Source organism: Cibotium barometz, chromosome 58 (genome assembly GCF_041138505.1).
Source record: "Cibotium barometz isolate CiBa-2024 chromosome 58, ASM4113850v1, whole genome shotgun sequence".
Lineage (NCBI taxonomy): Eukaryota > Viridiplantae > Streptophyta > Polypodiopsida > Cyatheales > Cibotiaceae > Cibotium > Cibotium barometz.
This window is the reverse complement of record NC_141103.1, coordinates 41,148,115-41,171,169: the sequence shown is the minus strand read 5'-3', so window position 1 is coordinate 41,171,169 and position 23,055 is coordinate 41,148,115. Positions and strand designations below refer to the sequence as shown.

At 42.3% G+C, this 23,055-nt stretch overlaps 1 protein-coding gene across 5 annotated transcripts in view; it reads left to right on the top strand.

Moving 5' to 3' along the window:
• Positions 1 to 23,055, top strand: part of PRT6 (proteolysis 6) — a 120,371-nt gene that overhangs the window by 44,242 nt on the left and 53,074 nt on the right. For all 5 annotated transcript variants that reach the window (XR_015265026.1, XR_015265028.1, XR_015265027.1 and 2 more), the window contains exons 7-13: positions 3,762 to 3,989; positions 4,081 to 4,805; positions 12,190 to 12,241; positions 12,555 to 13,185; positions 13,267 to 13,475; positions 14,567 to 15,135; positions 15,703 to 15,810. Coding sequence is in view for 1 of the 5 variants with exons in the window: in XM_086792439.1 (XP_086648565.1) it covers positions 3,762 to 3,989; positions 4,081 to 4,805; positions 12,190 to 12,241; positions 12,555 to 13,185; positions 13,267 to 13,475; positions 14,567 to 15,135; positions 15,703 to 15,810 (2,522 nt within the window). In the remaining 4 variants the exon portion in view is untranslated. The remainder of the gene's footprint in view (positions 1 to 3,761; positions 3,990 to 4,080; positions 4,806 to 12,189; positions 12,242 to 12,554; positions 13,186 to 13,266; positions 13,476 to 14,566; positions 15,136 to 15,702; positions 15,811 to 23,055) is intronic.

Here is a 23,055-nt window from a genome sequence, read left to right as displayed (position 1 = left end):
GGAAGACTCAACAATGATTGTATCACTGTAGAAATAGTTGCAGTACAAGAGTTTGAACTGTTGGGGAGACTTAATAATCTCACATGTGTCGTGAAAGAACACCCTCTGACTTCCCTTCTAGTCCCACCCCCCCTTGTAACTTGGTTGAACACAATGCTAATCGATACACTTAAATACACCAAGAACACCCCAAACACCAAGAAAAGCAACTCGTGGATGTCAAAAATAACTCCTTGGTCTCTTTTAGCAATTCGTGGGCTTTTGGTCCAGTGCTTGGGTGCCCAAACCTCATAATGGGTCCCGGTTCATTAAAATAGTCTAGCCCGATTATAAAATATAAGTTTGTCCGCCCAAACTTTAATGAATGTGAACCTGCAACCATAGACTTTAGTAAACAAAGAAGTAATAATTAAATAAGGTTGAGTGTGCACACTTACCACTTGCAAAACACATAAAATTCATAGCCTTAGTTCCAAACAGGTGTGCACACGTCGTCCACGGGGTATCCAGGTGACCCCGATGCCCGTGGACATTCACATGCACAATACCATGCAATGTTAACGCAAACAAAACAGGTCACACATGCAAGTGCACTTCACAGGCAAATGCTTGTGCGCGACGAGTTGGATTAAATCTCCTAACTTGCCATCTTGTACACAAAAACTGTCACGACTATGGGCACCACCCATGCTGGATCCAAATGTTGTATCACTAGAGCCATTGTCCTTGCATGAGCCTAGCTAACTCACCAGGATCACCAACCCTTCCATGAGTTAACATACTCATTGAAACAGTGTCACCAACTCTTTCATGAGTTTATGAAGACACTAGGGTCACCAACCCTTGCATGAATGCATAACTATAGTAGTCAGAGTCGCCAACTCTTCTTATTGACTTAGAGAGTCACCAACTCTAATCACTCATTAAAGTCACCAACTTTTACATGAGTGAATCGATCATGCTCCAAGAAATCCTTCTACATGGCACAGATCTCTGGAGGATTGTGACACGTCCTGCTCCGCCAACTCAGATGAGCATCGCCGTTGGCCCACCATTAGCACTGTCTTGCACTGCCCGCACCGCCACCTCTGTGCGGTCGATTGTTGCTGCCCTGCAGCGCCCGTTGCTCCGCTTGTGCGATGCTAGTCCGCCTGCATTGCCTTGCAGCGCCTTTGCTCCTCCTTTGCGCTGCCCAGGTGTGCTGTTTGCTTCGCCCTACTCCACCTTTGCTCCACCCAACAGCGCTGCCTTGCGCCGCCTAGCAATGCCACCTCTGCGTTGCCTTTTCTAGTGGGTCGCCTGTGCTAGCCACGCCAGCGCCTCCAGTGCAAGCAGCGCCAAACGCCGCCAACAAAGCTAGCATAACAGCTATCCGCCGCTTGGAAGTTTCGCCTGGAACCCTTGTTTTTCGCCAAGCTGTGTTGCTCTCCTCTGCCGCCGAAGTGTTGCACTTAGCTTTTTATCCAAAAAATTGATTCATGATTTAAAGCCCCACCAAAGGAGAATAAGGTTAGAAGCACTATCCTAGTGTTTACTTTATCGAAAAGAGTTTCTTGAAGATCTTCTACAAACTAGGTATCGAGTTCTCTTGGTCAACTTTGAGATATGGGGATTTAACTCATTCTTTGGTAATAGCCCAGTGAGAGACTCTTGTAGGTCATCCTCGTGGTGTGCTCGGCATCAGAGATCTTGTGCCACGACACCAACTTCAACCTAGGCCTCTTCGTCGACATACTTGTTTGATATTGTATTCATTTGTTGTATTGGTCCTAGCTTGGAAAAGCCCGTGGATTGTTCCTGAATAAATTCCTAGAAGGGGGCACCATGTTCCCTGCTCAGTGTGGTGTACTGTGCAAAGATTCCCTTTACCCTTCTTTCTCTCCCCTTTCTCTCTCTATCTCCATAGCTCTTGGACATGTGGTTGAGTTTGTCACTGCACGCCCCGCCGCTGGGCTTACATCTGAGATAAGGCATAGATTCTTGAGAGCTAGATGTTCCTGCCCTCCGAGATCTAGGCCCTCTTCTTGCTAGTTCCATGTCTAGGACATTCTCGAGAGACACAGCAGCTCCGCCTCGTTTAGAAGACATTGCTTCCAATCATGCCATCTTATTTTGCTGCTTAGCAAAAAAGGTTATAGTTTCAATAAGATTTTGAAAAAGGTTCGTTCTTTCATGAATCGTAGGAAGTTTATCTTTGGTATTTTAGCCTTTGGAATGTTTAAAATGATAAGGAGTAAGTTTTATAGAAGTGGGGAGCTGAAAAGCCCACTTAATTCATGATTCAACGCTCTTTTTTGTAAAAGTGGCTTATTCTAGCTTAGAGTAGGGTTTGTTGTTTTAACTTAGCGTAGGCCTTGTTTAGTCTTTTCTTTCTTGCTCTAACTTAATATAGACTTAGTTTGGTTTTTTTATATGTTTTGTAATTGTTTGTTGTTATACCTTAGAGCAGACTTTGAGTGCTAGTCGCTATCATGGCTGAGTATGCCCATCACCTCCGGAGAGTGATAGAAACTCAGTTCGCAGGTTTTATAAAGCATGTTCTTTTGGACTAACCTTATACAAACCTGCACCTACTCTAGGGCATTGATGACGTGAGTGGGGATGTCATAGCTTATTGTCCATGCTATGCATGATAGAGTTGATGAACCTACACTTCATGTTCGGACAGACATTGGAGTTAATGGTTGCACTTTTGAGTCATGTCTTTTTTGAAGTTTAGGTTAATGTTTGGTTCTAGCTCTTAGTGCTTTAGGTCTAGAGTTATAGTTCTCTGTTTTGCTATTTTGTTTTTTTGTTTTGTTTTGTTTTGTTCTGTTCTGTTCTGTTCTATTATGTTCTGTTCTGTTCGTTTGTTTTTGTTTGTTTGTTTGTTTGTTTTTTGTTTTGTTTTTTTTGTTTTTTGTTTTTTTTTGTTAATGTCTTAATTAAAAGTCTTTGTTTGATATTATCTTTTGATTTTCTCTCCTTAGTAGCTAGGTTTGTTAGTTTATTTATTTTTGATCTTTCAAATGCTTTGTTAATGTCTTAATTAAAAGTCTTCGTTTGATATTATCTTTTGATTTCCTCTCCTTAGTAGCTAGGTTTGTTAGTTTATTTACTTTTGATCTTTCAAATGCTTTGTTTTTGTCTTTGTCCTTCTTCACTATTATTTCTTTCTCAAAGCTCTCAATTCGTAAGTTCAGATTTTTCTGACCTTATGAAGGTATATATATATTGCTTCCATGCGTACTGTCATAGAGGAGGATGACACATGATGAGCACCACTAATCGAACCAACATTCTCATTATACATGTGGGACACGTGTAGTATGTGGGGCTATTTTTTCTTTGGCTCTTCTTTATCCAGCAACCATACAAGTGCTAAATTCAGATCTGAAATTCGGCCAAGGTGAGAATTTGCTTTTCTCCTTAAATTGTCAAGGGAGATGCAACCACCTGTGTTAGCTGTGTTGCCAAGCATTGTCTCCTTGGTCCTTTGTGCAGGAGTTCTCAGTTTATCATTTGTGGCATCAAATGAATGGTGTATGCATTTTCATATGCCTCAGAGTGGAAATCAAGCCTGCTAGATGGTATTGCTGGTCTCTGTAGGGTGGAGTTTCATGTCATCCTTGGTATTTTGACATTGGGCTTTTGCATAATAAGGACTATGCACCGTTTTTGTGAAGAGGTGTTTGATGCCAAAGGAGCAGGACAGAAAGCTAGAGTTCCATTATCAATGCTGATGAAAACTGAATACATGGATTGATTTGTGTGGTTTGCAGGCAAAAATGAAGGCTGCACAGGACAAATTTGCTGCTACTTTTCAGTCCTCACAAGAAAACAGTGACATGGACAAAGGTAGACCTCAGAATAAAAATCCTGAGGGCAAAAAGGTCAAAGCATCCAAGTCTCAAAAGGAGCAATTTCGTCAGGGTCCCACGATGGTTGCATGTGCTCTTTGTAGGGATTCCAATTCTGATAGCCCTACGTCTTTCTTGACATTTGTTCAGGTATGTACTGGCTGTGTTTACTTTAAATGTGGCTAGTATGCTTGTCAATCTTCGCTTTTGTGGAACTTACAGGCTTGAATGTACCGTGCAGAGATCGAGGCTACTTGCAATAGCTGAGAAGGGTATTCCATCATGGGAGAGAGCGCATAGACGGGAAAGTGCTGAAGCTTTACCTTCCAACAGAGGGGCGGAGAGTGCATTTGTTGCATTGGATTCTGCAGTACATGAATCACAGATTCGTGTTGAACTTCTTAATTTGATACAGATGGCCTTGAGTGGGGAGATAGATCGAGATGGACCTATGGAAGTAGAAGCTTTGTTAGAGCTTCTTGGAGATGAGGGTTATGCAGACTCCGTTGACAGCAGGCAGTCTTCTGTGGATGCAAGGATGTCAGAAACTTCAAGCTCTGATACTGGTAGTGATGATTTAGTTGAAGAAGAACACATTGACACCAGCAGTGATTCGGCAAATGCTCCCCTGGGTTATCTGGGGCAGGTTAACGAGAATGAAGAGGCTAGGGATGAGGATGGAAATGATAAAACCAGACAAAGCTTCATGGTAACTGTTCTCCTTGAATATGTCACGATACTTTCCCGAAATCAAAAGCAACAGCAGCAGCTAGAGACTGAAACCTCCGCAGCTTTGCCAGGGCCACAAAGACAGAGATACTCTAGATCGTCTCCTGCAAATGCAGTGGAAGGATTGCTGCTTGATAATGTTGGTTCTGATGATAGTATTGGTGTGCACATGTCTTCTTGTGGCCATGCTGTTCATCAGGATTGTCTTGATAGATATCTTTCATCTTTATTACAGAGGTACACACGATCACAAAAATATTTATCCTGGGGTCCTTCTGAATGACAATTATTTTGTACCTTGTCGAGTAGTGTGGATTCATATGCATGTGGGTAAAGAAGTGTATGCTGCTCTCACAATTATGACAATCTCTATTTGTCCCAACCCTAGCCCTAGTGGTAGCCCTAGCCCAGCGCTATCACAGAGGCGCTTAGAGGGAATCATAATGCTTGTGGCAGCCTCCAGTTCTTCTATCCAAATAGAAGTCCCATGCACTGCTACTGAGAGAAATAGAGATTGAACAATCAATGGACTTGTCTGGGACCTGGATTTGAATATGATCTCTCATAAAAGATTATATAACCAACTTGTTTACAATTCCCAAGCTGCTCTATAAACTTTAAATTGGGGCTGCACACGTTGGATAGAAGCTGTGTACAGGCTGAGCTTGAGCCTCAAGAGACTTGGAGAAAGGAGGGAGGGTCCCCGACTAGAAACCAATGTGCCAAAGAGTCTAATGTGCCCTGAAAAGGCTAAAGGTCAGAACATAGAAAGATAAAAAACACCGTGAGCAAAAAGGGTCTGTGTGCTATGCAAGTGGGACAAGACAGTGATGCATTCTAAAAGAGGGAATCATGTGTCACCCGCATCATAGGTAGAGTACATAGCCACAATATCCACCTCTTGGGTTGGTGCATCTTTGTGTTGCTGGAGTATGTCCTTGATTTGGAGCCTACCTGCAGGGAGACCGTGACAAGAGGGAAGGTATAGCCACATCAAGAAAGGATTGATCACCCTCACTCAGTTGAACAGTCCAAAGGAAGTTTTATTTGGGGTATACCCTGGTGGTATGGGATGCTAGGATCTGCAGCATGTAGAATTTCCCCGATGAGGTTGTACTGTCCAAGGTGAAGTGGTAATCTAGGTGCAGGTGAGGGCAGGAGGTACGGAAGCAGGGGGTTAAGAAAAGTTAAAGACCTTAAAGTAGAATTGGGGAGGTGAGCTGGTTGAGTTTCGCTGAGAAGAGGAGTGACTTTTGTGATTCTGTGAAAGGGCTATGTGAGACCGACATTGTGTGGTCCTGGCAAGGAGCTCCATCTGATTAGACCACCACTCAAGGATTTTACCCTTTATTAGGGTGATTATTGGTTAGTACCTCTATTGGAAGAGGATGTTCAAGGTTGATAGGTCAAGGTATCGGATAACGCCGAGACTAGAAGAGGATCCTTTAGCACGCTTTACTGCTACAACAGGATATGCAAGGATATAGTAAACTCGATTTTAGGGATGGAAGAGGTTATTTCTCCAAGGATCCTGAGAATGAATGGGGGATTATACCCATGAATTGTTGGATTGCCACGAACCGATAGGGGGCATGATGCTATCTGGGTGGTGGAATGTGACCGTGGAGATAACCAAAATGGCACAACAGTTGTTGGGCAGCATTTCATGTTGCGAATTTTCTGGATTATCCTCAGTCTGGCAGGCAATAGGAAGATGGATCAGGGCCTGGTGGAAATGCTTTTTGCATATCCCCAAGAGACCATATGATTGGTTGATTTTGCCTATGAGATGCTGAGCATGATGGTAGGTTACGTTTGGTATGGCTATTGCTAGATTCTACGTCGTCGAAGGACTTGAAGGTATCACAACTTCTGCTGGATGCTCTATCAGGGATCGCTACCCCAGATAGGCTGAGTATTCTTAGGCATCGTGACCCTAGATGAGAATTCTCAAATGTATTTGTTTACATAATAGTTCTAGTTTGACAAGGAAATAGGTCCCCTAGGTACAAAGATTATTACCACATCCGAGTATGGATAGGTGATTGACTGGACCTGACATTAAGGATTTAGGTGCTACCAGACTTTCCGAGTGAGGGAAGTGGTGAGACTCGTTGAGGTTGGGTAATCTGACGGTTTCGGCGAGATTTGGTATTCACATTGAGGCTTGAGAGACAGAGGATCCATTTGGATTGTTTTTGATGGATTTGATTGTGAGCAGGATTTAGAGATAGCGTGTAGAGCTGCCACCAAAACATGTATGTGAAGGGTGCATATTTGTTGCATGTGCGGAAGCCTGATGATGATGGTGGTGAAGCTGATGATGATGGTACTGATGCTTATACTGATGCTAACACACTGATGACAATGACGATGACCTAATTGCTATCCTAACTGCTTATCCTAATCAAGGGCTATGCTGTTCATGGTGGAGATTAGCCATGGCACGGGCGTGCACGTGACATCCCCTCCTGCTAAACTTGATGTCTGGGTGGACACTATGTTATCCTTCCTCTTTGGACTTCTAACTTTGACCTGCTATTTCTTGAATTTGACTTTGATGTTTCTATCTGAACACCTTCCATTTTTGATCTCCACTTCCAAGTCTTGCTGAAGAACTGAGCATTTGTTCCATTGTTGTCCCCGTGTCTGCCTTTCCTTACCCTTAACACAATGGTGGGTCACATGGCGGAATGCATGTTGCTAGGCCTTTGGGACTGATCTGAGAGCTTAATGATGTACTGGTTCTGCACACATACCCTCAGGGAATGCTTCTCTTCTTGTTGTTGCAGACCACTTCATCTGCTACCCTGTTGCATTCTTCTGCTGGATCTGAGCACCTCCTTGGGACTTATGCTTAGTGGCTGAGCTTGAATGCTCTGATACCAATGTTGCATGTGCGGAAGCCTTGCTGTACTTATCCATAGCCCTAAGCTTGATTAAGAACAAGATGCTCATGCCTTCCCAGTTTGCTGTCCGACCTCTGATGCCTGGCTGACTGGCTGTTTGGATGCTCTAGATAGTAGCCGACTGCATGGCTGGTTGCCGACTAGGCATCCAAGTCCTCCATGATGCTGGTGTTGATGATGATGATGGTGCTAAAGCTGATGATGATGCTACTACTGATGATGATGGTATTGATGCTTTACTTATGGTAATGACGATGATGGCACTAATGATGACCTAACTATTATCCTGATTCCTAACTGCTTATCTTAATCAAGGATTATGTTGTTCATGCTGGAGATTAGCCATGGAACGGGCGTGCATGTGACAATATTGGGTAAAATGCACAAAAATGCATTTCGAACATAGGGGGCTGTCCGGAAATTATAGCTTGTGCACAGTGATGTGTGTGGTCCTATGCGGACACCATCGATTGGGAAGCATGTAAATACAACTGAAATTCAAGTAGAAGATGTGTACTTTGTAACCTTTATTGATGACTACTCTAGATTTGCTTGGGTATATCCCTTGAAGGCAAAATTTGATGTATTTGCATGTTTTTAACATTATGTGGCACAAGCTGAAAATCAGATAGGTTGCAAAGTGTAGACCCTGCATAGAAATCGAGGGGGGGAATACACGTCTATTGCTTTCAAAGCTTTTTTGGGAGAAAAGGGCATGAAGTATCAATGCACAATGTCTTCTCAGCAAAATGTTGTTGTTGAGAGAGATAACTGGTCATTGATGAACATGGCTAGATGCTTGTACGAATTTTGAATGGAGGCAATCATGTGTGCTACACATGTTTTGAATAGATGCCCTACCAAAGCATTGAAAATCATAACGCCATATGAGGCTTGGCACGAGGGAAAACCTAAAGTTGATCACTTTAGAGTTTTCGGATGTATTGCTTATGCACATGTACGTCATCAATTGGAAAACTTGAATGACAAAGCTACTAAGTGCATATTTGTGGCCCATGGGTTACAACAGTGGTTGTAAAGGGTACCGTCTCTATAATTCTTCCACACATAGGATTTTGGACAGCAGAGACGTGTTTGCTGAAAATTCAGACCAGCCATTGGCTAAATTTTATGGACAGCCACCTAAAAGCCCACATAACATGTTTGAAGGACTACTCCCATTGGGAATTGATGGCACAACATATCAGCCATCAAATTTGCCTAATGGATAGCATATTGGTGCTCAAAATCAGCCCAAAATGTAGGGGAAGCAGTGGAGGAAGAGTAGACAGCAACAGAAGAGGCTAGAGATGTGCCTCGTTGGCTGCTCCGTACCTTATAGGAGAGCAAGCTTTCAACTCCACGTGGTAGCAGGACACGGGCTGGTTCATGTAATGCAAGAGAACATGCGGATGTTGCTTGCATGAGTACTCTTTGTGATGCAAATGAGGTAGATTTATTTGAAGAGGCTCATAAGGATGAGCATTGGGTGCAAGCCATGCAAAATGAGATGGATTCTATCCACAAAAACAACACATGCGACTTGGTAGACTTGCCTCTTGGCAAGAAGTCAATTGGCACAAAGTGGGTGTATAAGTTGAAAAGAAAGTCTGACGGTACCATTGACAGGTACAAGACCAAGCTTGTGGCTAAATGGTATGCCTAGAAAAAGGGCATTAATATTTGATGAGACTTTCACACCATACTTCTCGTATGGCCACAATTAGATGTGTTGTTGCATTGGTTGTCCATTGGGGATTTGCAAGAAGTGGTTTATGTTAATCAGTCCATTGGTTTGAGATGCCTAGTCAAGAAAACAAAGTATGCAAGCTTCGAAAAGCACTTTATGGTCTCAAACAAGCTTCCCAAGCTTGGTATGAGAGGATACATACTTATTTGACTAGCTAGGGATTTCAGAATAGTCCAACAGAGAGCACCCTCATATGTGAAAGAGGATCATGGCAATTCGATGATGCTCATTCTATATGTGGATGACATGTTGCTAACCGGGAGTGATGAGGAACAGATTTCAGCCTTCAAAGCTGAATTGAAAACCTCATTTGAGTTGATAGAGTTGGGCATGTTGCATGACTATTTGGGCATACAATTTGTGCAATCAGGTGTTGGGATATATGTACAACAATCAAACTACATTCAGAAGCTGTTGCACAAGTTTGGGTTTCGGGATACTAAGCCCAACTTTACCTTGATGGAACCAGGGCTCAAATTGAGCATGTATGATGTTGGAGAGTCTTTTGATATGAGTGTTTATAGCCAAGCAACGGGCTTCCTCATACAGTTATGTAACAGACGCCCGGATATTCAATTTGGTGTTTTCGAGTGTGGCAAATTTATGTATAGCCCAGGTACAAAGCATTGGCAAGTAGTGAACTGGATCTTACGTTATCTTTAGGGCACTCTCGATTTTGCTTTGGTATATACGAGAGGAAACAACTGGTAGTTACATGCTTACAGTGATTCGGATTGGGTTGGTGACTATGACACATGGCAATCCACCAATGGGAATTTTTTCTTTTTGGGGAATTCATGCATATCATGGTTGAGCAAAAAGCAACCCATTGTTACCACATCTACTTTTGAGGTTGAGTACAGAGTAGCCTTTACAGCCATAGTAGACTGTGTATGGCTGAGAAGATTAATGGTTGACCTTCGTGAGTGTGAACAAGACATCCACTACCATACTCACTGACAATCAGAGTGCTATAGCCGTGGCACAAAACCCAGTGTTTCATGCATGCACTAAGCACATCGAGATTCGTTATCACTATGTCAAGGAGAGGATAACTGTAGGGGAGATTACATTATCTTACTACTCTACATAGGATAATGTTGCAGATATGTTCACAAAGGCGTTGCCTCGAGAGAAGTTTGAAGCTTTCTACAAAGCTTTGGGCTTTCTCTCCTATAGAGAGTGATCTACCGACCTTGTACAGGTTCACATTGCCACTACACAAGAGGGATTTATTGGCATGTATTACATGGTTGTAGTGCCACATGTGAACCGGGCATAACTAGGGGCACTTTTTCCTTTGGGTTTTTCCCCCTAGCACACATGGTTTGAAAGGACACCACCTTTTTATTATTGTTGTACTTTGATATTACATGTGGGTTGACTTCTTAGCTCCACACATTCCAATGCAATGTACAGTTTTGCGTCTCTTTCCATTACCATCTCTATGATCTCTGTGTATGTGCTTGCTTCTGTGTATAGCTATAGCACCCCTGGCCAACATGAACTTGGTTTTTTTCTCTGCAATCATTTCTATGTTTTATTGCCAATTTGTCTTCTGTATTTGTGCGTCTTTTGGTGTTGTCCATATGTCCTCTCGGCTTCTCCTCTTGGTTTCATCTCCTCCTCTTAGCTTCGTCTTCTCTCTCTACTCTACCTACTCCTCTTAGGAAATTGAAAGAGACCGAGGAGGAAGAAGGCAAAACAGGTCCACTAGGTAGCTACCCCTCACAACCAAATTCGCCAACAAAATTGAGCCATTCATTAGTTCATTGGACCTTGTTGGAGGATTTGACAAGCTCACCTCATAGCCATAGCTCCTGTAGGAAGCACCATTGGGCCTGAGCCTAAACCAAGTTCTAAACACCTAGCTTAGCTCTTGAGTCCTCACCCAAAGCGTGGCATTCCATACCTTGAAAGCCCACCTTTCATGTGTAAGGCTTGAGCATAGAAATAGCTTAATTTGGTCCATGGTTCCCTAGGATTCCAGGAGTGGGAACCCTCATTTAGGAGCTTGCAATTCATGTATATATCTCACATTTTACATAGCAAAGCTATTGCCAACTGCTTTGGGACATTTGTATCCCCCAATGACATTGACATCAACATTGAAAAGTGTTGGTTGGCATGTTGGCAAAGGCTAGATTGGTTAGTATGCCACATCACGTTAAGCTTTGACCTTAGGATAATAATTTTCTACCTAGTTGTCAATAAAATAATTTGTGAGCGCCGTTGTTAAGAGTAGCTATGCTATTGCATCCCTAACACTAGACTTAATTAGCACAAATGGGGATTATGTCTTTGCATTATTAGAAAAAAGATTATATGTTACACGAAATGGAACGGTTGACAAGAAAAATTGAAATGGCTAGGAAACGGCAAGTTTTTAATGTTATATGGTGTACATGAAAGAAAAAATTATACAAATGAGAAAATCGAGAGAAATAGAGGAGACACATGGGGCAGATCACATTTTGGAGGAGATAGTGAGGAAATTTGGGAAGAATCAAAATTTGAAGGAAAAAATTGTGGGGGAAATATTGAGAGGAGATTAGGAAACGTGAATGGAAATGATGACTAGAGAGAAACGACATTTTGCATTTTGGCCAGGAAACAGTCGTTTTTTGTTACCATCCCTTGTGCATTCGTCAACTCAATCCTACTTTTGCTTGTGTACATGCTATGTTGACATGGCGTTCGGATTGTTTTTGTTCACCTTGGGGGGTTTTACTTGGGGACAAGGTGTTGTAGAAATAAAACCTCAAAAACCTGTGGTTACGCTTTCAAGAGATCGATGTACATAATGAATGCCCTTTGGCGTCTTTGCATATGCCAAGCTTTATTCAGTTTGACTTTGTGTTGCTACTTCTAATTTGTCTTATTTGTATTCTCATTTACCTTTGTTGTAATTCTGGATTTCCAAGTGACAGTTTGTTTACTTTGGTGACCTTCTCTCTTTCAGATACCATAGTAGAACTCTGTTTGAAGGACTGCAAATTGTTGACCCAGACCAGGTACGTGTTGCATGCGTTTGCATGTAGGTGTGTTGAATTTACAGAGTCATATAGACAGCATATTTGCTGTGGTGATGTGAACGAAGCTTAAGAAAACAGTCGTTGACTTGATTATTAAAATGTTTAGTTGGATATCATAGTAATTGGTTTAATGCTATCAACACCACTGGCTCTTTTTGTAATATTTATGAAATGGTTTTTGGAGTTCCAATGATGAGAAATTAAATGAATGATAAATGGTTATATGATATAAGACATGCATTTCGTTTACAAAGCTGATAGGATCTAATTTTCTTCTCTCTTTTGTTGATAGGGAGAATTCCTGTGCCCTGTATGTCGGCGTCTAGCAAATTCTGTTCTTCCTTATTTTGCGGAAAGCTCTGCCCAAAGGGAGCAAGCTACTGCAGTTACAAGTGGGCTGCCATCTGCTTCTCGTGTATCCTCTGGGGCTTTAGGTTGGCAAGTCCCCCATGCAATGTACCTGCTTCGTAGCGCTGAGGAGCGTGTCTGGAAACTGGGATTCAGGAAAACTGTCTCAAAGCCCCTGCCAAAGGCCTTGAAAGCAGTTTTTGACTGTCTTTTCTCAAGGCTTTGTGGTCTATATTTTCTAGAGAGAGAGAGCAATAGCAAGTCCAATAATTGCCGCATAAATCAGAGCTTGCTGTTATGGGATGTTCTTCGGTATACAGTGATGTCTGCCGAGCTGGCAGCACGGACTAGAAAAGATGCTCTTTCTCTCAAGGCAGATAACAATTTAGATGCCCTTTGGAAAGCAGCTGACTCATCCAAAGGATCTGTTCTACCGATGCTGCTTCGAGCTGCAAAAGCAATACAAAATCAGAATCACCAGTCTCTTTTGTTGAGGGCCAGGGGTATACAGTTGTTGGTGGGTTCAGTCTGTTTTGGTGTGTCAAAAGACTCATTAGCTGAGCCCTTTATGCCAGGTGCGGTTTTCACAACAGTGTCTTGGTTTTTCCATCCCCCAAAAGACAAGGATTTTCTGACCATTCCTTTGATTTTTACAGGCCATGTCTTGAAGATTCTGCAACTAATAGACAATGGCCGAGAGGCTGCAGACATACAGTTTTGGAGGCGCACAGCTGATCCTGTGCTGGCACATGATCCATTCTCATCCCTTGTCTGGATCGTCTTTTGCCTTCCCCTTCCTTTTCCCTCTTCCATGGAGCCATTTATTTCACTGGTTCATCTTCTCTATCTTGTTTGTATTACGCAGGTATAAACAATGGTTTTCTATATTGCTTTCTCCACAGCTATTAAAAACTAGGCTTTGCATGACATCTGAAAACCTGTACTTTTGTGCATTCCTGTTTCATTGACTTATTTTGTTGCTGTAAGCTTTACTCAAAAAGACTTTCAAAGGTTATTGACTGCCAAGTATACCTGGGTTGTCATACTTCTGTCTTTTGCTTTCAAATGTGTAGTCCTTAAACATGTTGTAGACAAAAATTACAAACATCCTCCAAGTTAATCATGTAGATTCCAAAAGTAGAAGATTGACACTATAGGGCGTAGTAGGTTGTAACAGGGTGGTCGATAGAAGAAGGCTGACAGAAATGCCAACCTAAATTTTGCCAGAGCACTTTGAGCCTGAGGCTCGACCACTGTTTGCCCAAACTGTGGCGTTTTATACCACCAGAGCCTGGTATCCAAGTGTGTGGTTCTTCATTCCTTGGGAATCCTCCTGCGTGGAGCCAATAACTCATATAGGCTCTGTGGATTATTGTAAAAGTACACTTATTAATAATTAGGCCTTTTCACACTAGTCTACACTAAGTGATATATGAGTCACTTATAGCTAGAAATGTCCCTATTCAGGGTCATCCCTAGGCATAAGTCTAACCTCAATGATAATGCCAGCCATGTTATGACCTTAAGGGCTAGAACCTCCTCGATCTGTACAAGCCTTAATTAGAGGCAGGAGTTCAAAGCCTCTTGCAAGTTGTGTCCTTAGTTTTTAGGGATTCTCTGTTTGATCCTCATGGATTCTTCACATTTTTGTTACTTTTTCTACAGAAAATCAAAAGGCAATGGATTTTTTTGGGCTATTCTAATATGATAAAGTTGCACAGGTTATTGGCAGTAGAATCTTGCAGTATTTCTGTTTATTATTTCGATGGTCTTTGAAAAAAATGGTCCATCTCATGATGCACATAGTAGCCTTTATGGGCGAGTTTCTATGTTGTTTTGTGGGCTATTCTAATATGATGAAGTTTCACAGCTTATTGGCAGTAGAAATCTTGCAGTATTGCTCTTTATTATTTGTCTTTGTCTTTGAAAAAAATAATGATCTATTTCATGATGCAGATAGTAGCGTTTATGGGCGAGTTTCTAGTGTCAAACTTGGCAGAGTTGCAGCTGCCATCTTCTGCACGCAGCTTTTTACAGACTATGGTAGCAAACTTATCAAGTATCCCGCTTTTTCGAAGATTGGATGACCAAACTTCAACAGCTCCCTCAGGGCCAGTACTGTTGGCCATACGTAGGTTCACTTTGCCGTATCTGCGCTGTTGTGCACTGCTTGAGAAGTTGCTTTTTGATGTCTCCTTTGAGGATATTAAAAGCGAGAAGGTGAAAGCATATGATGCTGTCACAGCCAAGAAAGCTGTTGATTGGATCAGCAATGAAAGCCGGCAGGCTATATCTGACGCTTTTGAGGATTTGAAAGAGCTTGAAGAGTTGGAGCAAAAGTTCTCACTTCCTTCTTTGCAAACAATCCTAGAGAAAGAAAGTAGCCAGGAAGTGGTGTTGAGATGGTGTCGGCACTTGTCCAAGGAGTCTGGTTCCAGGAAGCTCCTGCCTCTTCCTAGGCCAGTTATGGCAGCTCCTTTTAAGCTAATGGATCTGCCTCCATTATATCAAACATTGCTACAGCGGTAAGCTAAATGCTGAAAATTTATTTTAGTTCTGATGTGAAACAGTTTTCTAAGTGCTTTTATCTAGTTTTCTTTCTGTGTACAAAGGTAGTTTTTAGTCGTCACTGCATATTATGTGTTGTCTCAGTCAAGCCATGGAAAGTCAGGTATTTTATCTTCCCCTTCCGTTTTCATTTTAACTCATCATATCATGTTGACATAAAGTGGTAGGAGTGGCTGAGCTTCAAGATTGATAGGATACAATGTTGTCTCAGCAACGTGATGCCCTATCATCCCCTTCAAGTAGCTCCATTATAACACCTTGAGTGATAAAAGTACAATGTTGTCTAAGCATCTCAATGCAGCACACATACATCAAACACCAAAAAAAACCCACTCCACCTCAAGAAAGGATGAGAATAATTTTGACTATTGCACTTCTTTTTAACTTTAATTAGTGGGAATTTTTGTGAAAGATTAGCTGCTTTTCCTTGCAAACAAATGCTTGTACTTGTGAAGAAATTAAGGTTTGAGTTGTGGTTGTGAATGTCTATGGTGCAACATCTGATATCCATTTTTTGATTACAGCTACATTAAAGAACGCTGTCCTGTTTGCTCAACGGTTCCTGAACAACCTGCTCTCTGCCTGTTTTGTGGGACACTCTGTTGTGGTCTTGGTCGTCGTTCTTGCTGCAGGTACTGCTTTTCTCATTTTACAGCACTCTTGCAAACTTGATGGTTTTAGTATTTATCTAGTCCTAAATCGTTTTTGCGTGGGCTGAATGTGTTATTTTGAATTTTGAGAAAGTTTTTTCTCACAGTTTTTGAGCTTTATGTTTGCAAATCTTATGCAGTTAATATGTGTAGACTTGTCCAAAAATGTTCTTGAGAGGATGAACAATATGCTGAAGTGTTAGAACATGGTATTGCAGTTTTAGCATCCTGAGAAAGGCTCGTTTTAAGTTAACTGAGGTTATAGCATTCACAATAAAGTTCTTGTTTAGTGCCATGGTATAGGTTTCTATAGAACTCTATTCAGCATTTGGTGTACAATCAGCATAGGATGGAATTTTGGAAGGGACAGACCTTGGCTATGCTATTGTGGGACCATTATCCCATAATGGGCCACACATAGAGCAAGTAGACTTTACTCTTGGGTACCCTGTTCTACATTGTGGGGCTTCGCTATTTTACTGCATGTAATGGAAGCCTATCTTTTGTAAGACGGTGCTCGACTTTACGAAGCAGCCTTACCCGGTGCTTAATACCAGATACGAGGTCACAAATTTTGTGTATATACTTGCTTAGGGCTAGAAGTAGTGGCCCTAGACCTGTTTTAAGTTTTGTCTGGCCAAGTGTGAACACTAGCCACTTGTATATAAGTCAATTTTGACATTAAGCAATGGACATTCATTTCCTTGCAATAGAATACTTTTTTCCTTGTAAATCTGTTGTCCAATAGTGTTAATTGCTATTTTGCCTTGTTCTAGTCTCAATTCTTGACTATCTTCGACTCCTTCCTTGGCTTTCAAAACTGGAGCTCTTGGAAATAGGCCTCCCAGGTGCCTTTGGCACTGTAAATATTATCTTGGGATGTCTTGATCGGATTAAAAAGTGTTGCTTAACTTCGTGTAGGAGTGATTCCTCGGGGTTCAAAATTAATTATTGTCCCTTTGCATTACATGAGGAAAGTCTTATCAAAGACATGCTTCTTGCTTATCTTTGCGTACCTTGTGATACTAAGATGGTTGCTATTTCAACCATTGTCATAACGTGCAGAAATTTGAAGTTGGGCTAAGCATTTTATATCTACTCAAGCTGAATATAATTAATTTGTGAGTCAATTTTGTTGTCGGGAAGACTCAACTTCTCAGGACCTTTGAGAGATGACGGTTCGAGGACAAGCTGTTCGAAGGAGAGCCCATACCATGGTAGCATGAGAGTGCGCATCAACGTTTCCTAGCAACAAGCATGAATGACGGTCTGAGGCAAGCAGCTGAAGCAAGGCCAGGTTCGTAGCCTGACCGCCGAGCCAAGCTGGTTAGAGGGGGGCCTATTGATGCATTCATAAGGGGCCTATAAGTGTCTGAGTGTCTGGTCTCTGTTTATAACCTGCGTGATTGTAGGCTAAAACGCAAAGTTAGGTGGTTAATGTGTGTCATGGTAGTTGGGTTTTGCTATGCTTATTGTGGGATTTGCTGTCTTGGAGAGTCGAGCATGATTGAGGATATATTTTCTTTTGCGTGTAGTGTGAGGGTTTTGCATGAGAGCTCTAGGGTTAGGTTTGCTATGGAGTAGAGCTTGGGAGTTGGCATTAGAGTCTAGACCAAGGTTTTAGGAAGCCTGTGCTTCTGTTTGAGTGCAACTACAGCTTGAGCTTGGGTGGTGAGCACTCTTACAAATTGCAGCTGTTTGCATCTGGAGGTGGAGGCCCGTTTGCTTGTGGGAGGAGGAGAAGACCAGTTTGGCTTGTGGGAGGAGGAGGGGACCAGTTTGGACTTGTTTGCTTGTGGGAGGAGCAGAAGAACAGTTTGGCTGTATCACCACCCGCATCCAAGCTTGTTACTCGTACATGGGATGGGTTTAAAACAACGTTCATAAACAACTTTGTGCCTCTAGTTTTGTGTAGTTGTGTTCTCAACTCTTGGTTCTTCGTTTCTCAAAAAAATTTGATTGTGCAAGAATATGCCGATAAGTATCGTAAAATTGGTAATAAGGTGTCGAAGGAGTTTCTTGCAAGTGTTTTAAGTATATCTTGTGCCTGTATGACCTGTAGCCCATAGGAAGAAATGTCAAGGCTCTTTCTGAGGCTATTGAGATGAGATTACTTTATGAAGATGGCAAGAAACTGGTGAGTGTTTTTAATAGCCAACAAGGTACGAGATTTCAGAAATGAAAGTACTTAAGACCCAATGGTCTTTATCAAAGCTTTTCGAGTTTAGAGAAGGGCAAACAACCTAGCGTTAGTGTGTGTACAACTAAGAATTATGCAAAGGTTAATGAGGGCATATGCTTACATGTAGTGCTGCATGTGAACTGGCACTAACTCCAGGGGCACTCTTGTCCTATGGGTTTTTCCCCTTACACATTTGGTGTGAAAGGACACCTAAACTAGGCTTATTATTGTCACTTGGTACTCGTCACTTGTCATTGTTGTGTGAATATATGTGCAAGTACTTCTCCCTCTCTCTCTCTCTCTCTCAAACGTTTGCTTCCTGTGTGTGCGTGTGAGGTTCCATCGCCCCACAAATCCGAATACTAGGTTCCTGTGTGCCAACATTTGGTATTAAAGCGAAGGGTTCTTGTGGTTTTTAGGGTTTACGTTGTTTTAGGGTTTCTACTCATTTAAGGGTTTCTGCTCTTTTAAGGGTTTTTCTGCCCAAGCCTTTCATATAGGGTACATAACAACACAACCTGAATTTGCGTATGCAGTCAAAATCAGAAAACCCTAATTTGAAAACTGTACGACCAAATCCTAATCCTATAAAAGGCTTCATCAATTAATAGAGACCTTTTGGCTAATGTGCTGATCTTGTGTGTCTGAAGCACTTCTCACTTCTGTTAATCATTATCATTAGCTTGATCTCATACTTAATTACCATGCTTAATCCACACTTCTTTCCACCCTAATCTATGTTACACCCTATTTCCCAATGTGGTATCAGAGCTTTGTTCCATGATTAGTGCCATTATCACTTTTAATTAGCAAAAACCATGTTTTGCCTCTTTGCCTAAACACCCCATGTCAATGTTTTGCTTTGTTCTCCCTCTATAGAGCATCATTCTCTGAGGTTTTTAGTGCATATTGAAGCTAACACATAGCTCTAGCATCACCTCAAGGGGCTTAGCCCCTCTTGAAGCAGAGGCAGCGAAAAACGTAGGTCAATTAGCGCCAAAATGCAGAACCAAAAACACAAAATCGACGCTTTCTCTTTGAGTGGATCTAATTCCTCTTGGGCATTTTCTATTGGGTCTACATGGAGTGCATAACCCAAATCTCGATGCAAAATGATGACTGGATGGTAAGAATCAACACTTTCTTCATTTTTCAGCTTGCTGTCATTAATAGTTCATTAGTGCTAATTGTGCGCACTAATTGGAGTCATTGAGGGTTTAAAACCTTCATTGAGGAGATGCTATTGCATGCCATTGCATTATTTCTCAAAACCCCTTTGATTTAGTGCTTCAATTGTATCCTCCAAACCCACTAGTTTTTTGCCTATCGTTCGAGAGGTTTTGCACTAAGTATGCTTTAATGGTATCATTAATCACTTAATCTAATTGTAAAGGTTTAGATGCTGTCCTAGTGTGCAAAACCAAAGGGTAAGACCTTCCTTCATCATTATAATGACATCCCGCCCCATGAGTTTGGATAAATTTAATTGCAATGGTTTTCATACTTGGCAAATGAAGGTCAAGTATCATCTCATGAGGGAAAGTCTTTGCAGTGTGGTCAATGGGAAAAGAAACAACCTCCTACTACCAGAGATGATGAGCTTGCATGGATTACTAAGGATGATAAAGCATTGGCTATTATAGCATTGGCACTTAGTGACAACTATATTCATCATATCGCTGATGACAAATTTTTTGGGGAAAAAGGAAGACTCAAAGATTGCATTGAAGATAGAGTTCGTTGAGCTAAAGCTGAATTTTCAAGAGTTTTTTTGTCATGTCACTGGGGTACACTGGCATGGTCATCAGTGCAACATTTGTACAGAAGTAGTACCTTTTTATAGGAATATTTGTCGTACGTTGTGACCCCATTGTGAGGCCTTAGTCCATGGATAGTCAGGCACGAGCTACGTAGGTCAGTCTCCAAGCCTTAGAGGTCAGTCAAGAGTCAGTCCTCTTAACCCACTTGGAGAATTCAGCCTTAGCCTAGGTTTTGCACTAGGTTTTTACCAGCCCATGGCTGGTATTTCATTGGACAGGCAGGTTAAGGGCTGTTTTACAGCCCTGAACCTCTTCTTGAGGCAGCCGACAGCATGAGGAACCCTCATGATCTGTGTCGGCCAGTAGCTATTTGTCCCTAGGTAGCCAGATAGGTCGTGGAGTAGTCAGTCACTAGAAGTGTGGGCAGCAGGAACTATGCGCAGCATTTAATGCTATTTTTAGGCATTTTTCATGTCCACCAGAACCAGCCGACAGCTACCATCCAGCCGACTAGCAGCCTAATGACATATATAAGCAGTCGCCTCATCCCTCATTCATTCATTCAGTAATTCAGCAAAGTGTACAGCAGCTCCGCATTCTATTCTCTCTAGGCTAACAAGGGAGAACCTCTTCAGCATTCAGCCAACATATGTGCAGTCCTACAGCTATCTAAACTTGCATCAGTGGCCCGAAGAGTCTTCATCAGAGCCTTGGATTGGTGGATACTTAGCCGACGTACGGTCTTCCTTGTCCTTGCGTTGGGCATTCATATCGCTTGTTTACTCGAGCATTGTACATCATTCTCCAAAGAAAAATATAAGCAAATACTCGTGCTTGCAGGGGCCCTGCAGTGGGTATTTGGGACCCAATAAGGTGTCGTCTACTTCACTCTCTCATTCTGCTCTCTCTAATCTCTGAAATGGATGCTAAAGAATCTCACCGCATAAAGGTATAAAGAAGGCCCTGTTGTGTGTTACCACGATCAACCTCAGCGCATGTAACATTGATATCAGAGCATCAGGTTGGTGATCCAGCTCGACTACCTAAAGAAGTGACAGCATCCGGTGGATGGTAATATTGCAGTGCAGAAAAAGCACCCAGGCCTCCACCATGTCGGGAGAGAAATCACATGAAGAAGAAAGCTAGTAAGAAGTTATGGAGGCACAAAGCTTCCAACGCGACGCACCAACATACAGTACGCTTTCGCCAAGCACACAAGAGCTCCTGAGAATAAAGATGGAGCAAATAAATTCTCTGAAGATGCAGCTTGCTGCAAAAAAAGAGAAGCCCAAAGAAGGCATCTTAGATCTAGCACAGATACTTTTCACTATGAACAAAGAATAAAAGACGATGATAGACGTGAACAGAGACATGCGGAGAAACAACGAGATAAGGAAGCCACATGCAAATATGAGGAAGACCTGTGTCGTCGAGAGACCGCTGACCGAGAGTTTCACCAAAGACTCGACTCGGAGGCTATGCAAATCTAGCATCAGCCGACGATGGCACAGATTTTGGCATTCTTCCCCCAGCCAGCTCCGAATACCTCGTGCTCCACCGCTCCTACCACCACCATCATACGAACCTCTCCAAATTTAGTAAGTATGATGGTAAGTGTGATCATGCTGCTGGTACTCAATTTATTCATCAATTTGATGCACATTTTTCATTACTAAAATTATAGATCCACAAGACAAAGTCCATGTGGTAGCACCCCAACTCATTGGGGAAGCTGTTACTTGGCGGCAACATTGGTCACAACTTCACACAAACCCCATCACAAGCCAATTCCAATTTGATTAGACTACTTTTGTGGTTGACCTCAAAGCTCGTTTTCTTCCACCACAGTACATGACCAATCGGAGGACGAGTTTTACAAACTCACTCAGGGTGGTTCCTGTGTTTTGCCCAATTCCAACAAGGTCATTACAATGGCCTAACATTTGGGCATATCGGAAGCAGATAAGCTCAAGCAGTTCATTCAAGGTTTAGATACTAACATTAGGTACCTAGCTAGGAAATTTGACCCTCGCTCAAAATCAGGAATTGATACTGAATGGAGGTGAGCCCAAGCAGGTACAGTCTACCCCAAAGCCCCAACAACAGTCATCTACCTAGGGTAAGGGGGCTCGTAACAGTAAAGGCCAAAAGGAATAAATGAAAAGTTCTCGGGGAAAGTCAGGCAATAAGAAGGATTCTACGCCCAAGAAGACTCTCGAGGAAAAAGCTAAGGAGGGCATGACTGGAGGTTATCTTCAACTAGACGAACAGACACGATATAGGACAGAGAACCGTTGTTTCTTTTGTCACATTGTTGGACACGGAAAGAAAGATTGCACTAAGTTGCATGTTGAAAAGTCTGCTAAGGCATCCGCTTTCATAGTAGCAATCGTAGGTGCCCCATCCACACCTCCACCATTAGCCTCTAATGCCATTCAGCTTTTGCCTGCTTTGATTTCAGTGCCACTAGTGTTATTTGATGAGAAGCAAGAGGGTAAGGTTGAGGGATAGACAAAGGCTCTCATCCGTACCTATGGCACTACAAGGGGATAACAATTCATTGTCCTCTTCAACATGGGCAGTTCTGAGGATGCCATCTCTCCGTAGTTGGCAAACAAGATGTATCTTGGTTCCTTATCATCTAGATGTGGACGGGTTTACCCCTGGTCTACGTACACACATTTCTCGTAAAGCTCAGCAGTTCGAGTTTCAGGTTTAGAGAGAAACATTCTAGGGGGATTTCATTGTTTCCCCTCTTTTAGGGTGTGACATTATCCTCGAGATCCAGTGGTTTAGACATTATGCACCCATTCCTGATTGGAGGCATGACTCTTTCACTATTGTTGAAGGTTTTCTTGAGCCCATCATGATACGCAGGGATCGGAGCATTCTTGAAATTCCACTCACATTCAGGTCCATGAGCCATCATAAAAGGACCAGAGTGTGTGTCACTATATGTCCGCTCTCGGTCTAATGCAGTTTAAATAGCACCTGCAGGGGAGCAATGGATGGCTGGTCTTTTGTCTCAATACAACATCATGCTACCACCCAATCTCCCACCCAGCTGACCTGAGGACCATCGCATAGAGTTGGTTCCCGATTCAAAACGTGCCGATAAATTTCTCTACCGCCTTTCTAAGGCATTGGAGAGCGAGCTGACCTTCCTGCATAAGAGCACCACCTAAGGCAAACCCATTGGCATCAGTAACTACCTCAAGGGTTTGGTAAAATCTAGAAATTTAAGGACAGGGTTGGTTACTAAGGCTGTCTTCAGCTTATCAAAGG